Source organism: Pseudopipra pipra, chromosome 26 (genome assembly GCF_036250125.1).
Source record: "Pseudopipra pipra isolate bDixPip1 chromosome 26, bDixPip1.hap1, whole genome shotgun sequence".
Classification (NCBI taxonomy): Eukaryota; Metazoa; Chordata; class Aves; order Passeriformes; family Pipridae; genus Pseudopipra; species Pseudopipra pipra.
In genome coordinates this window covers 391018-404834 of record NC_087574.1, presented here as the reverse complement: position 1 = coordinate 404834, position 13817 = coordinate 391018, and the positions used below count along the sequence as shown (strand labels likewise).

The 13817-nt window shown below is 47.2% G+C and overlaps 1 protein-coding gene and 1 long non-coding RNA gene across 2 annotated transcripts; one reads left to right on the top strand and one right to left on the bottom strand.

Annotated features, from left to right (window-relative positions):
- Positions 1–550: 550 nt before the first annotated feature.
- Positions 551–5609, bottom strand: LOC135402788 (ubiquitin carboxyl-terminal hydrolase 42-like). Its single transcript, XM_064636250.1, has 12 exons — positions 5162–5609; positions 4665–4775; positions 4487–4589; positions 4293–4360; positions 4062–4132; positions 3431–3513; positions 3025–3136; positions 2551–2691; positions 2242–2342; positions 1344–1482; positions 693–1041; positions 551–606 (listed from the first exon to the last, which is right to left on the bottom strand). The coding sequence occupies exons 1-12, from the start codon at positions 5409–5411 to the stop codon at positions 551–553; spliced, it is 1584 nt and encodes a 527-aa protein (XP_064492320.1). The 5' UTR covers positions 5412–5609.
- A 1260-nt stretch (positions 5610–6869) lies between these two features.
- Positions 6870–8479, top strand: LOC135403031 (uncharacterized). Its single transcript, XR_010425298.1, has 2 exons — positions 6870–7082; positions 8293–8479. It is a non-coding gene; the product is annotated as an uncharacterized LOC135403031 (long non-coding RNA).
- Positions 8480–13817: the final 5338 nt, after the last annotated feature.

The following is a 13817-nucleotide window of genomic DNA, read 5'->3' as shown; positions in this document are numbered from 1 at the left end:
ACGTGGAATAAATAATTCTGATTACAGTATTTTAGTATTTCTTATTTTATTATTTTAATAATATTTCTTATAACATTACTATCTATTGCTGAATATATATAACATGTAATAATGTATTATAAAGTATTACTTCTCTCTATATTTCTATATTATATTTCTATATCTATTTCTATATTTCTATACATATTTCTCTCTATATATTCTGTATTTCTCTATATAATTCTATATTTCTATATATATTTCTCTCTATATATTCTATATTTCTATATATATTTCTATATTTCTAATAATATCTCTATATTATTATAACTATCATCTACTTAGATAAATCATTCACTCAGGTTTGAGTAGGCGTGTCGAAAACAAGGATGCCTTGGCTAATAAACGCAGTGCTAGTCTTCCATTCTGCTTGAGCCAGGGCCATAATCCAACGCCATCATTGCCAGAGTGCCCTGAATGCTTGTCTGACGTGAATCTCTGGGGCGTGGAAACCCTCCTCTTCTTCTCTGAAGGGCGGTAGTCTGTGTGCTGCCCAAACTGGCTGTGGCGATCATAGCCCCGCCATGTTGATCTTCTCTGCTCTCTCTGCCTCTGTCGGGTTTGCTCCTGAGCAGCCCGGAGCATGAGAGCCTGCTTGGAGCTGGCTTTGGAGGGCCCTGGAACTGCAGTATTCACTAAGACTTGGTCACAACGTGGAGGACTTGTTCTCTGCCTCTTTCTCTTCCGCAGTGAGCGGTCATAGTCTGTGTACGGCACAAACCGGCTGCGAAGGTTGTAAGTTCCCTGCACAGATCTGCTTGGCTCCCTCTGCCTCAGCAAGGTTTGCTCCTGAGCAGCCCTGGGAGCGGGAGCCCACCGGCAGATCCTCTTGGAAGGCCTTGCAGCTGTGCTATCCCTAGGACCACGGTCACGACTTGGAGGACCAGTTCTTCTCTCTGAAGAGTCATCATAGTCTGTGGTGTCCACAGACCAGCTGCGGAGATCCCTGCCCCACAGAGGGGATCTGCTCCGGGACCGCTCCCTGCCAGTGTCCTTCATGCCCTGCAAAGAGAGCTGTGGAGAGTTCCTGCCCTTTTCTCCTGAAAGGATCAGAGCAGTGGGGAACCCCTACAAGTTCTGGGACAGGACAGTTTGGGGCCTCCAAAAGGCTCTTTTGGAGGGCTACTAAGACCAAAAGGCCAGAGGCGCACAAAAGGGATGGATCCAGGTGGGATGCTTTGAGAGGGAGCAGCGTTGTGGCTGGGAAGAAAGGTGCGGTGTGTGAGGGACAGAAGAGAAATGCTGAGATCCCAGAAAGAAATCCACTATTCCTCTGATGCCCTGACCCACGACCCCAAAGTTACCTTAGTCCTACCAGTCAGACCCTGTGGTCCAACAGAGCCCGCCTGCTTGCTGCTGGCCGCACACTGACTGAGGAAGGAAGGGGCATGTGATGGTGCCAGTGAGGAAGAAGCCCTTTCTCCAATTCTCAGATCCGAGCATCTGGAGAAAAACAAAAGAGTGATCTCAGTTTAGAGCTGTTGTTGCAACCTCCTCTGGGGTTCAGTCATTTTCTCAGAGAGGTTTCTATGACAGAGAGAAGTCTTAACCAAGGACACTAATGGGAAACTCAGCTAGGGTCTTCCCACCAAGTTTGCCTCTGTCCCAACAAAAACCTCATCTCTATACCTCCCACAGCCTCCATTTCATAAATTCACAGATTTGTTTGGGTTGCAAGGGACCTTTAACTTTATCTTGTTCCACCCCGCTGTGGTGGGCAGGAACACCCTCCACTATTCCAAGGTTTCTCCAAGCCCTGTCCAACCTGGCCTTGAACACTTCCAGGGATGGGGCACCCACAGATGCTGTGGCAACCTGTGCCAGTGTCTCAGCAGCCTTACAGCAAAGAATTCCTTCCCAATATCTAATGTAAACCTGCCCTCTGTTAGCTGAAAACTGATAGCCTTCATCCTGTCACTACATTCCCTGACAAATGGTGCCTCCCCATCTTTCCTGGAGGTCCTCTTTAAGTCCTCTTATCTACAAGAGTCAACATCAGAGACCAGGCAAGTAGCAGATTACATCCGGGCCGCAGCCTGAAGCCCAGTAAAGGACAGACACGGAGTAGTTCAGATTTGACAGCACTGAATGATGCAGGTAGTAATTTCATTTGATGAGAAAAACACTCAGGAAGGTGAGAAGCACAACTGCAAATGAGGAAAAGGAAATGTATTCTGAACATATTTGAATCCTGGTTATTACCTGGCATAGAACAGCAGGTAGGCTTGCTGCCTGAGAACTGTGTCAATGGAACACAGCTCCACAGATTCATCGTCCATCCGGTACCACAATCCATTGCTGGCCTGTAAAAAAAAGGCAAGGATCTCTCCATGGTTTCTCTCCAAAAACACAGGTAGGAAACTGCCAAACCGAGAGCATGTCAAAACAAATGCAGTCCAGCCACTAAGGAGGCCTCCTGCCCCAAAACTTTGGCTGTCAGTAACACTGACAGGAAAGTTTATCTTCCCCAGCACACATTTTTCCCCATTGGGAAGGAAGTTGCTCTTTTACCTTTGTGTAGCAGAAATAGTGTCCTCCATGACAGCTGACACCACTGTGCACCAGGACAGCATATAAGGAGTAGAGGAGTGCTTCTCCATCTGCCTGAGACATGTATGGGCGAAGATCCAAGTACTCCGGATACTCTACAACCTATGGAGAGACCAAGAGGGCTCAGAAAAGACCCTGGTCTGTGACATGAAATAGCCTACCAAGTGCAGGGGCCAGTCCAGGTGTATCAATACATCTCTGGGGCTCATGAGCACTTGGTTTTCCATAAAGCAACATATAATCGTTTGGGTGGCAGGAAACCCTTCTCAGTCAAAGCAGCCCTATCAGAGCACAGTGCTTGCCTGTCTTCCCACAGGAACTTTCCACTCCCCAGAAGGGACCACAAAAAACCCAACACAAGCAGCTTGTGACAAGCATACTGCTTTAGGAAATCTGCCTCTTGAAGAGAAAGCTGCACACCAATAGTGTACACACCTTGCTGATCTTCCCACCAGTGAAGCAGTCAAACCTCTTCAGACACACAGTGAGAACCTTGGGTGCACAGTGGACAGTGAACCTCTTAGTGGCGGCAACATTCTTCTCACACCTTGAAACCAAGCACAGAGCACAGCGCTGAAATGCACCCTATCTTCCACCAAGGCAGTCAGACAACCTTTCTTGTCTCGTGCATCCTTATGCTATTTTAAGGCAATTCGGTGCCATATTTAAAACAAACAAACAAACAAACAAACAAACAAAAACCCCCACCCCCCCCAAAAACCAGACAGAAAAACCTGTGTCTCATCAGTGTGCAGTAAACTTCCACGATGACTTCTGCTCAATGACTTGTAGCCCCCTCACACAGAGTCTAGTGTTAATATGTTGTTAGTAGTCATCTTACTTGCTACATTTAAAGCAGTTTTCACCATCCAGGTGCTCAGGTGTTACAAAGTCCTCCAGAGCTGCAGTGAGGGATGAGGCTGCCTGGAGAATTGAGAAATTGGTGCACTGAGCTACAGCAAATGCCCTGGCCCAAACATTTTCCAGGAGCTGACAAGAAAACCCCTGTAGCTGATGCTGAGGAGACCCGCCATGAATCTGCAAGCTATATCCAGAAGGAGTCAGAAAGGGAGTGTGGTGCTGAACATTTCCCCTGTCCCAGAGGTTCTCAGGGGCAATCAAGAGCTCCCTCTCTGTACCGCCTGCCATTGAGCTACTGATGTTATGTAGGGTCATCAGTAGTGAAAACAATCCAACCCATCAGCCTGGAAGCCAGACAGGTGTTGAAGGAGGGCAAAGGGAAGAAGGAGGAGGATATGTCAAGGGTGCAGAGCGCATAATGGGCGCTTGTCCAGCTTCAAGCCAGCACCTACAGAGAGACCAGTGCCATGGGCTCTGCAGGAGGACAACATCCGTTCCCCTTCCCATCCACGACCAAGACCTCTTGTGTTCACAGCATATGCTTTCAGGACAAATGTGTTGACTCTGAAAAGCCTTGCCATGTCTTGAAGCACAACTGCAAAACCTCTTACTTTGATATCCAAAGGGACATCCAGGAAGGCCTCATAGGAATCAGAAATGGCTTTGCAGCTGAAGCAGATGACTGGAAGGAAAAATCAAAATGCCGAGCAATGGTGAGTTGAACGATGGTACTGCTTTGTGCTCATTGTACCTGTCCTGCTAGTCCCAGGACCAGCTGTTGGGCACAGGCAGACAGAAGGGCACAGGCAGTGCCAAGGAGAGCAGTAGTTGTAGAAACATACCTCTGGATCTCAGAAAGCCTCCAAATATTTGATGGACAATGGTAGTAGATTGGGATGATATGTCCAAGCTGGAAACAAGTGGTAAGACAGAGCATTACTTCCTCCAAGCCCCGGCTGTAGGTTTTCCTTGATGAGGCCACATCAAGGAGTCCAAAGGGCTCAGAACTTTGTAAAGGTAACTTGCTTGTGCTTACTCATTGCTTGCACTCAGACAAGCTCTCTGCATGGCATTGACAGTACAGCATAAGAAGTCATGGGCATCTTCCTCCCTGCCAAGCTGAAAATGTTCTCCTATGACTAAGAAACAGGAAGTTAGCAGTTGTCTCCTACAGGAAGGGAAGAAAACCTGTCAAAGAACCTGAAATCACATACGTCTGAAACCCCTGAGAACAGCCAAAGGCAGGATGGCACTGACTGAGGAATGCAGGACCTTGTTAACATGCGCTTCCATGATGCACATCATGCAGAAGCCTTGTTGGCGACCTGAGGAGGGAGGGAGAGAAGGTCCTCTGGTTAGCAAAATATCCCTAGTGGTGGAATACTCCTCTTCTTCCACTCCCACTCCAGTGCAATATGCCACTCCTCCCAGTGTTTCAACAAGCACGGGACGTTTTAGTGCACAGAAAATGTTCTTCAGAGGAATGCTAAACTGAGGTTTTAACTTGCAGGAATAGAGACCCAGAGCTAGAAAGACGTGCCTTCATGAAGAATAAGACAGCTGGATAGGACAGGTGGCTCCTGAGTGTACAAAGAACACAAGTTCTGGGGCTGACAAAGGGCTGCTTTTCTCCTAAATCAAATTTCAGGTTCTGGGAATCCTTGGGATTTGATTAACAGATTTACAGGGAGACGTCCCTAAGAGTACTCACAGGCCTGGCTGTGCTCCCGGGAGAGCAGATAGTTGGCTAGCGGCGGGGTGTATGTCAGGCATTGCAGGACAGCATTAAGGAAGCATGTGTTGCCCACATTGCGGAGTCCTGCTCCAGCACTCTGTCTTTGCTGCCAGACCATGCAAATCTTCTCCGGGGGAAAGAGGATCCTTTGTGGCGGAGTCATTCCCTCGGCAATGACTGCAGGGAAATTCCATTTGGAAAGAGATGAAATGAGGCACAAAGGCATATTTAAACAGTGAGGTCTCTACAGGAGCACTCAGGACCATCTGCTTTAACTGCCAACCCAACAACATCAGGGGAAGCTTAAACAGTGCCATTTAAATTTACTGTTTTGGAAAAATCCATTCCCCTGTTTACGTTGCTGAGAGTCCAACAAACCCACAATCTGATTTCTGGGCCGCAGGCTACCTTCCTTTCTCAGTAGAGTTCTAGACTGAATTATCAGTGAAGCCATCCCTTTTCCTGATTGTAACTTGTTGAAAACAAGTAAATAGTGAGCACGGAAGGTAACCCAAAGGATGGCAGACCTCTCTACGAGCAATGGCAGCTTTCAAAGTCTTGTACCTAGTGTCAGAGGAGTGACAAAAGGTGTTTTCCTGGGTCTAATTGTAAACACGGGGGTCAGTTTGACTGCTCTCAGGAAACATCCCAGAGATCACTCTAGGTTGTGAGCACATCGTTCTGGGATTTGACCACCAGCCATGTCAGTTGTCTGTGGCAGTTCACAAAGTCCAAACCTGCTGGTGAAGCTATTACTCACAGGAGTCGTTCCCTGCTGTGGCCATTGCCTCTCTCAGGAAGAGAGTGCAATGCTTTAGATGACCAAGGATGTCTTTCTCTCCAGAAAGAGAACAGCACCAATCCCGTCACCTAATTGCAAAGAAATTACTGTAGCTCACTGAAAGTATCAAAACTCTAAGTAAACGCAGAACGGCATCCACCACCAAGTCTTTCAGTGGTGCTTGTAACTGCTGCTGAGCTGCAGCTCACGCCCTTATGATCAGTCGCGGGGCACCAACTCACAGCGGGTTCAAAGGCCCTTTTGAAATGCTCCAATGTATGTTACCTTCTCTGAAGAGGCCCTGCTGCTCTCCTGACACTGCTTCAGCAACAGAGCCCTCTGGCTTTCCCACCTCCTAGGAGTGACCGTCTTTCAGCCACTACTTTAACTGCTGCCTCTGCTGCTCTCCTTTTTCTGCCTCCCTCCCTCCCCCAGCAGTCAAGGTGGGCTGAGCCCATCCCCTCAGACTACAGTCACCTCCCTGCTTACCTATCCTAGGCTATGGAAAAAAACCAAGAATCAGCGAACTGGAATTCTAGCCTAGGTCATACGTGGCCAGCCTATAAAAGTTGTAACAGCTCAACCTACAGCTAGGAAGGTATAAATCAGCCTATACTTTTATCCCATGTACCCTGCTCTATGATCTGTGCCAAAAGTCAAAGCATTACCTTTGAAAGAGGATGAAAGTTGAGGAGAAACGGTCAGTAAACAATAAACCATCCAAAAAAGGCAGGCACACAAGTAGCAAAGGAAGGAGCTGAGTTATCCCGAAGGCCAACTCTGTCCAACTGATTTTCGTTGGCGCGCTCCTCAGGATACTGGATGGGTGCCACATCTCTGCCCCTTTGTGACATGGGGTCACATGGAACCACATGGAACCACACGGAACCACATGGGTCTTGGGCACAGGAACCCACATGGCACGTCCGCCAGGTGGAAGCCACTGCACCTCCCCCCGTGCTGGTGGCAAAGGGCTAGTCATCCTCTGACAGAGCTCCCACACCTTCCCTGAGCCACACGGCCTGAGGAGTAAAAGCCTGCTCAGGGCTGTAACTGAGCCAGGTCACAGCTTTTCTGGCCCCCAAGACACTGAGGGTTTCACTTCCACTTCTATCAGTGAGACTCTTAGCAAAGCACCTGGACTCTAATGGGTTCATTTCCAATTAATTTCATCTGCCCCCAGGGTACAGCCATGGGCTGACCCTGAACTGGGACTGCCAAAGGAACCCTTCAGAGGCTGCGCTGGGAGGACCTTGGCTGGCTGCTGGCCCCCGCCCAGCTGCTGTCTTGTCCTCAAGCTCTGAAAACGTTCCTGGATGGCTTTTTGGCAGCTTCACATTTACTCCTGCTGCTAGGGTGGGTTAGGTTTTGATCAGCCGCAGTTTTAGCCAGACTCCCACTCTGGATGGTGATAAGGGAAAATGTTAAGTTGCTGTTGAGAAAATGTTACGCTGCTATTGATAAGGGAAAATTTCAAGCTGCACAGTCTAATAAGTGAAATTTTAAGGTTCGTGTGCTGTTGCTAAGATAGCAGCTATGTGCTGGTGAGCAGGCAATGGGGAGTTGCCCAGAGGCAGCCAATGGGAAAGCTGTGTGATGGTGCGAAGGGGCAGCCAGTGGGAAAGTGTGCAGTGTAGCAAAGGGTAACCCGTAGACAACCAATGGGACACCGAGTGGACGGGCAGTCCATGAGGAGCCGTTGCCAGGGGAAGATGCTGAGGGACTGAGTGAGGTGAGAAGTTCAGAGAGAGGAAGACTTTGAGCCTTCATCCCTTACGACCACCCGAGGCAACCACCAGAGAGAAGTGCACAGGCTCCAGGAGGCGTGTCCCGAGATTTACATAGAACACTGCCCACTCTCGGGTAGTTCAGGAAGATGTAAAAATGTGCAATGAATCTGTATGACCTAATTGTATAAAACGGAAGCTATGACGGGCGAGGGTACGCGCGTGTTAGGCGGAGCTATCCCCCGCACGTCCGGCGCCGAAATAAACAAATACCGGCTTAATAGCACCTGTGGCTATTGAGTTTTACTACTGTTGCCTTTTCCTGGCATCAATGGGTAGAGACAGTTTTGTCCCTGCTGCACTTGGCCTATGTTGTTTTGGGCTTGTTGGAAATCATAAAACTTTTCTAATTTTTTTAGTGTTCCTAATTAACTTTTTGATTAGTTGTTTTTAACACACATCATAGGCGGTGCGTTCAGCCTTAAATCAGCTTTAGACAGCATGGAGTAAAAATTGTCATAAGCTCCTTTGGGAGAACACAGCCTGGGAAAAGTACTAAAACTGTAAGTTTTGTTGAAGTTAACCCTGTTATGCTTCAGTGGAGAAAGCCTGCCAGAGAAAGATGTCCTGTTGAAGGAGGAGATCTGGAACACAAGATTTATGGACTACAAGGACCTTCTGCAGAAACCAGCAGCTAAAGAAGAAGACTAACAAAGGCTCAGCATTTGTGTCAGAAAATCCCTAGGGGAGGGAAAATATACAAAAAAGATTAAAGATATGAAGTTATTACAGTAGAAAGTGAGAAATTAATATCCACTACCACATAGAATACTAAGTAATGAAAGGGAGTGAGTGATGTAATTTGGAAGCAATGAACATTAATTTCTTTGTTTGCCAAATCTGTATAAATAGGTGAAAAGCGATGTCTTGCTGTCAGTACGGAGGCAGGATTTTTGTCAGCCACATGCGCACGCAGGGCTGCAAATAAAAGTAATCACTTGCTTTCTAACACTAAAAAGCCAATTTGTCAGAGGGTCCTATTTATCCCGACAGTTTCAGAGGTGTTTAGCAACAGGCAGTCCTCTGGACGCCTGGTGTAACCTCTGCTCAGCAGGCAGATAGTGTTTCTCATGCGCCAAGGATGCAGCTGGTTGTTATTTAACAACACTTGACCTGGCTGGTTTGGCCCCTGCCTGGAATGGGGCATCAAGTTTTACTCAGTTCTTCTCAGGACAGGTGGTTTTACTCCTGCCCAGCTCAGCACAGTTCATATGGCTCCTGCTCCACTCCGAGGTGTTTCTTCTTTTATACTTGGGGCATCCAGCTAGGGCATGACTTTGCTTGGATGGCTTTTTTCATCACGTCTTGCAGCAGCTGGTTTTATCCCTGTCATCCTTGGGGAGGCTCCTTGTGTCCCTTACCCAGACAAAGTATCTGCATTTACTCCTGCATTACACCTCTCAGGTGACTTTTTATGCCCCTGCCCTAACCTGATGTCTAGGTCCTGTATTACCGTCCCCCCAGCAGCACTTCAGGAGCTCTCTGATGAAGACAATCAACAATGGCACTCGTGAACAGTGCCTCTGCTCCTGCCTCCTGCTCATATGGGGGCATTTTAGGACGTAAACAGCTGTGCTCTGTGACCAAGCTGGTCCTACATGAGTCCCCTTTGCCCTCATCGTCAGTCCCTGAAGGTCCAGTGCGCCAGGAAGACCCCTTCTCCCCCTCCCTATCAGCCTTCCCATTTCCAGGCCCCAGGCCGACTCCTTTGCTCCTCACAGGCCTTGCAGGTCACAGGCACCTGCCTGCCGGGCTGGGATGGCCTCACAGCAGCACAGGGCAGCACAGCAGCACGCAGAGCCCCATCTTAATACCAAACAGACTCTTCTCCCCTGAAAGGGCCACTCCTGTTCTGTTAACGTGTTTCAAGTCTAGATTAAGATTGTTATATTGGCATGACGAACCAAGGATTAGGATGTGCCCTGGCCTGCAGAGTGATCAGGTCCAGGTGATCAGGCATCATAAGCTGAGCTGTGCTGTACAGTTCGGTGCTAAAGGGCTTACAAAATCTTGCTATGCTGGTGCTGCTTATAGAAATCTTGTGCTACTCAAATCATGGTGTTCTGGGCTATAGTGATCATACCATGATGTTAAAAAAAATGAAGCTTTAATGGTAACTGTGACTCAGTGCCATCATCATTCTGCCAAGGATATCCTGATGAACCCGTCTGTCACCGCAGTGTCAGGTGATAGCCCTGACCAAAAGGGGACAGGGGGAGGTGCAGAACAGCTGTCCATAAGTGTCCCTTGGCTCAGGGGATATGCAGGGCAGCAGGGATGCGTGCTGGTCCCCTTTCCTCCTTTCCCCTTCCAGGTGACACTGGCCAAGGCCCCAGCACCTGCTGCCACGAGCTGTACACAGCTCCCCTGATGTTCAAGGTCTGACAAGTTTAATAAAACAGCTCCCACCAGAGATTTGGTCTGATCCCCCTGGTCTGAGGGGAAACTGTGTCTATGGGGGAGGAAGGTATGCTTTCTGCACCTCATTTTTGTACCTCATCAAAACCACTTCAAGATTTGGACAAAAATCAAAGGATAAGCGACCAAGAAGGCTCCTGATAGCCTTAAACAAAAGAGATGTTGGATCCTGATTGCTCCCTTTGGGCTAGAATAGTCCCATTCCCTGTCAGAAAACTGCCTGAAGCCAGACACAGTCCCATGGAGAGCTCAGCCCTGCACTTGGCCGCTGGAGCTGTTCTGCAGCTCACGCCGCCTGACAGGGTGGCAACAGAGCCCCTCTGCTCCCTGTAGCTCAAAGCTAGTGGGCTCTGGGCACAAAGGGGTGAGGCCAGGAACGGGCGGGGGAATCCAGAGCAAGGGGCTACGGGGATCGTGTCGCTACTCTGAAGGGGACCTTCCATGGGCAGTCAATGGTATTGATTTCGGAGCGGGCCGTAGGGGTGCGTGGGGAGAGCTCTCGACTCTGCAGTTCCTCGCGTGTCTGACAGGGCGTCTTGGGAGGCACTGGAGTTCCCCCAGCTGCTCCAGATCCAAAGCCCTGAGATTTCCTTCTTTCCTTCCCTTCTTCCCTCCCCAGGGTCTCCTGTGGTGTTCTTCTGGCATTGGGCGTAGCAGGAGTCACCCCCAGGGCTCTGCATGGGGCAGGCTGGGTTGTGGCAGCCTAAAAATGTGTAATTAATAAGGAAATTGTAGATTTTGCATATAAGTTGTTGTATTGTATTGTACTGTATGTATGTTCTGTCCTTTCATTGGCTGATATTTGACGCAGTACCGTATATGGTTATGTTCGGCCCCTATCTCCTACGATTGGTTGTAATTTGCATGCTCCACCTAAACCCCATCTTCTGTTCCAGTGCCTTCCTTACCCACCTTATTTAAGGCTGGAGCCATTTTGCGCGGTGCTTTTTGTGCCCTTTTGTTCCTCCCTTTAAGCAGTTCAGTTGCCCCGCTACTTTTATAACAAAATCGCCTTACCAGCTGCACCCAGAAAAGTTGGGGAGGTCTTTATTCAAGCGCTGACCTCCGCACTGGGTGGTACCTGCTACTGCTCAGGTGATTGGACAGAGCCATTTGTTGATGTGAGTTTGGCATTCCCCACCCAAACTGCTACAGGAGTGCCAAGCCATTCTGAGGAATGGGGAGTTGTTACGAAGACTTGACCGGAGCCCTGCTTAGAGGGGCTGGGAGAGGTCCAGCAGCATGGAGTGAGCCTGGCCAGTGCAGAGGGGCCCCGAGCAGGAGGTGAAATCTCTTGCAGAGAGGCGCCACTTGCCACAACAGCAAACGGGGAAATCTTCCTCTCCCTTCAGGTCAGAGGTAGAAGTGGGTGTGATCAGTGGTGTTCAATCCCCCTGCAATGTGGAGGTGTAACGGCGGAGGGGTTCAGACAGAAATGCACACAAATCAATACGATTGGCAAAAATGTCCGCTTTATTAGAGGAAAAGCAGCTTATATGCTGCTTGTGATGCAGAGACATGTGATTCTTTTTCAGGTTACATTGGATACATAAGGTAAACACACTGAGCTGTACATTACTAATTGGACCACACCAGGTGTCCATAAAACTTGTTTTCCTGCCAGCATAACTCCTCCTTCACCCTGGCACAGGACCTGCAGTCATATTAGTGGCGCAGTATTTTTTTTACTGTCTGCACCCAGCCATGCCAAGGTGAAGGTCGCAGAAATGCAATGGAAACTGTTCACACAGTTTCTGTCCTCCGACAAATCCCCCGTTGAAGTTTGAACAGTTTAAATTGCATTTCTGTAACATTCCTTATTGTATCTATAACATCTCAATAAGCGCAAACATACAACAACACCACCATCACCAATAAACTCAACAACCTATTGACCCTAAGATGTGTGCTCTCAAAGTGTGCCTAAAAGTGCTTCTTTAAATGTAGGGTTTATTCTTAAAACTTCCACTCTGTTCAGAACATCCTTGGAAATGGAACTCCATTAAACTCTGGGCCATATGTCTTCTGTTATTCTTTTTCACCCCTTGGCCCTTGAATAACACAATGACATGATCGTATATTAACACTGGATCTTCCGTTTCTATTGCACTCTTTGCATACCATTCTATTGCAGCCCGGAGAGTTTGTTCAGGATTTCTTGCCATTTTATGGAAAGGTATCGGTGTATTTGTTTATCCAAAAGTGTTTGTGTAAGTGAATATTCACACACATACATGCATACATTTTCATTCATTCACTTTCACACGGTGGCCACCATCATTCAAACACACTTCACACACACATACTTTTGAATCTCATTTTACTGTCTCATGAGTTACGAAACCATACTAATTCTCTAGTACCTTATGGTGTTAAAGCTTCTCCACCAAACAGGTGAACTTTCCTCCACCAATACCCAGTGAATAATCTAGGATCTTAACCTTCTATAATTATATGCTTAAACATACTAAAAAATTGTGCTCCGACAAAACTAAAAATACTGTGCCTTAACAACACTAAAATGTGCTCATAATGCTGACAAATTGTGCTCCTGTTATACTTACTTTAAAGTTCGTACACTCTCTTAAATCCTTAATTTCACGTGCTTAAAAAAAAATATACAAAAATATACTAAAAAGGTGTATATGACTAAGAAAAACTATGCTTATAATACCAAAAAGAATTGTTCTCCAAAAACTGTGTTCTAACAATATTGAGGAAACTGTTAGCCACAACAGCTCCTGATGTTACCATTGTTACCTGCAGAAAACAGCATCAACCTTGTTCTTTCTTTCCAAGGTTTCATTCATCATGCAGGCAGCTACCAACACCTGTGTACAAAAAAAAACTTAACATATGAAACAACTTTTGCAAATGAACTGAGGGGGTTGCCACCTGTTCTCTCCCCGTTTCTGTCTTGCAAAAGTGTTTTACAAATTCTTAAATCACTGACCCCTATACCAAATACATAGCATTGTCTGGCAACTTGGTAGTAGTTTTCAAACTGGACAAGCAATTCACCCTTTCAAAGTTTTTCTAGTTTGGATATGATATAGAATTTTACCCCAAAAATTGTTATTGCACAATCACATATAATCTTGGGAAGACTCGTAAGCCAAAAGGTTTCTGTCATATGATGATTCCAAATAAATCTTGCTACCCACTGTAACACTACTGAGATGAAACACAAATACAAGCACTGCAAAATAGTTAATGTCTGATGTAGAGTTCCCAAACCACACCAGTCTGCCTGATCTTCACAAACATCACTGGTGTGACATGAGCAGCACAGAAACAGATCGTTGTATACAGCGACAACCCTTAGGCCTCAGGATGTTAAAAGTTCTATAGTTTTCCATTGTCTTCCTTTCCCCTTAGTGACACGTCTGCCCTATCTCAGTCGAGAAATCATCTTCTAATTCCGCATCTAAACAGACATTCCTCTGCTCCACAGTTTGCACAGGCAACACGGAGACAAAAGGTGTTTTTCGCAGAGTGTGATCTTTTGGCAGCTCTGGATGAGTTGTGGGGAGAGAATCCTCCTCTGTCCTAGATACCAGTGACAAGCAGTCTGCAGTGGAGCTGCTTTCCAAACAGCTGAATGTTTGTGTACATTCAGTGGTAGACCTATTTCTGTTTTCTCACT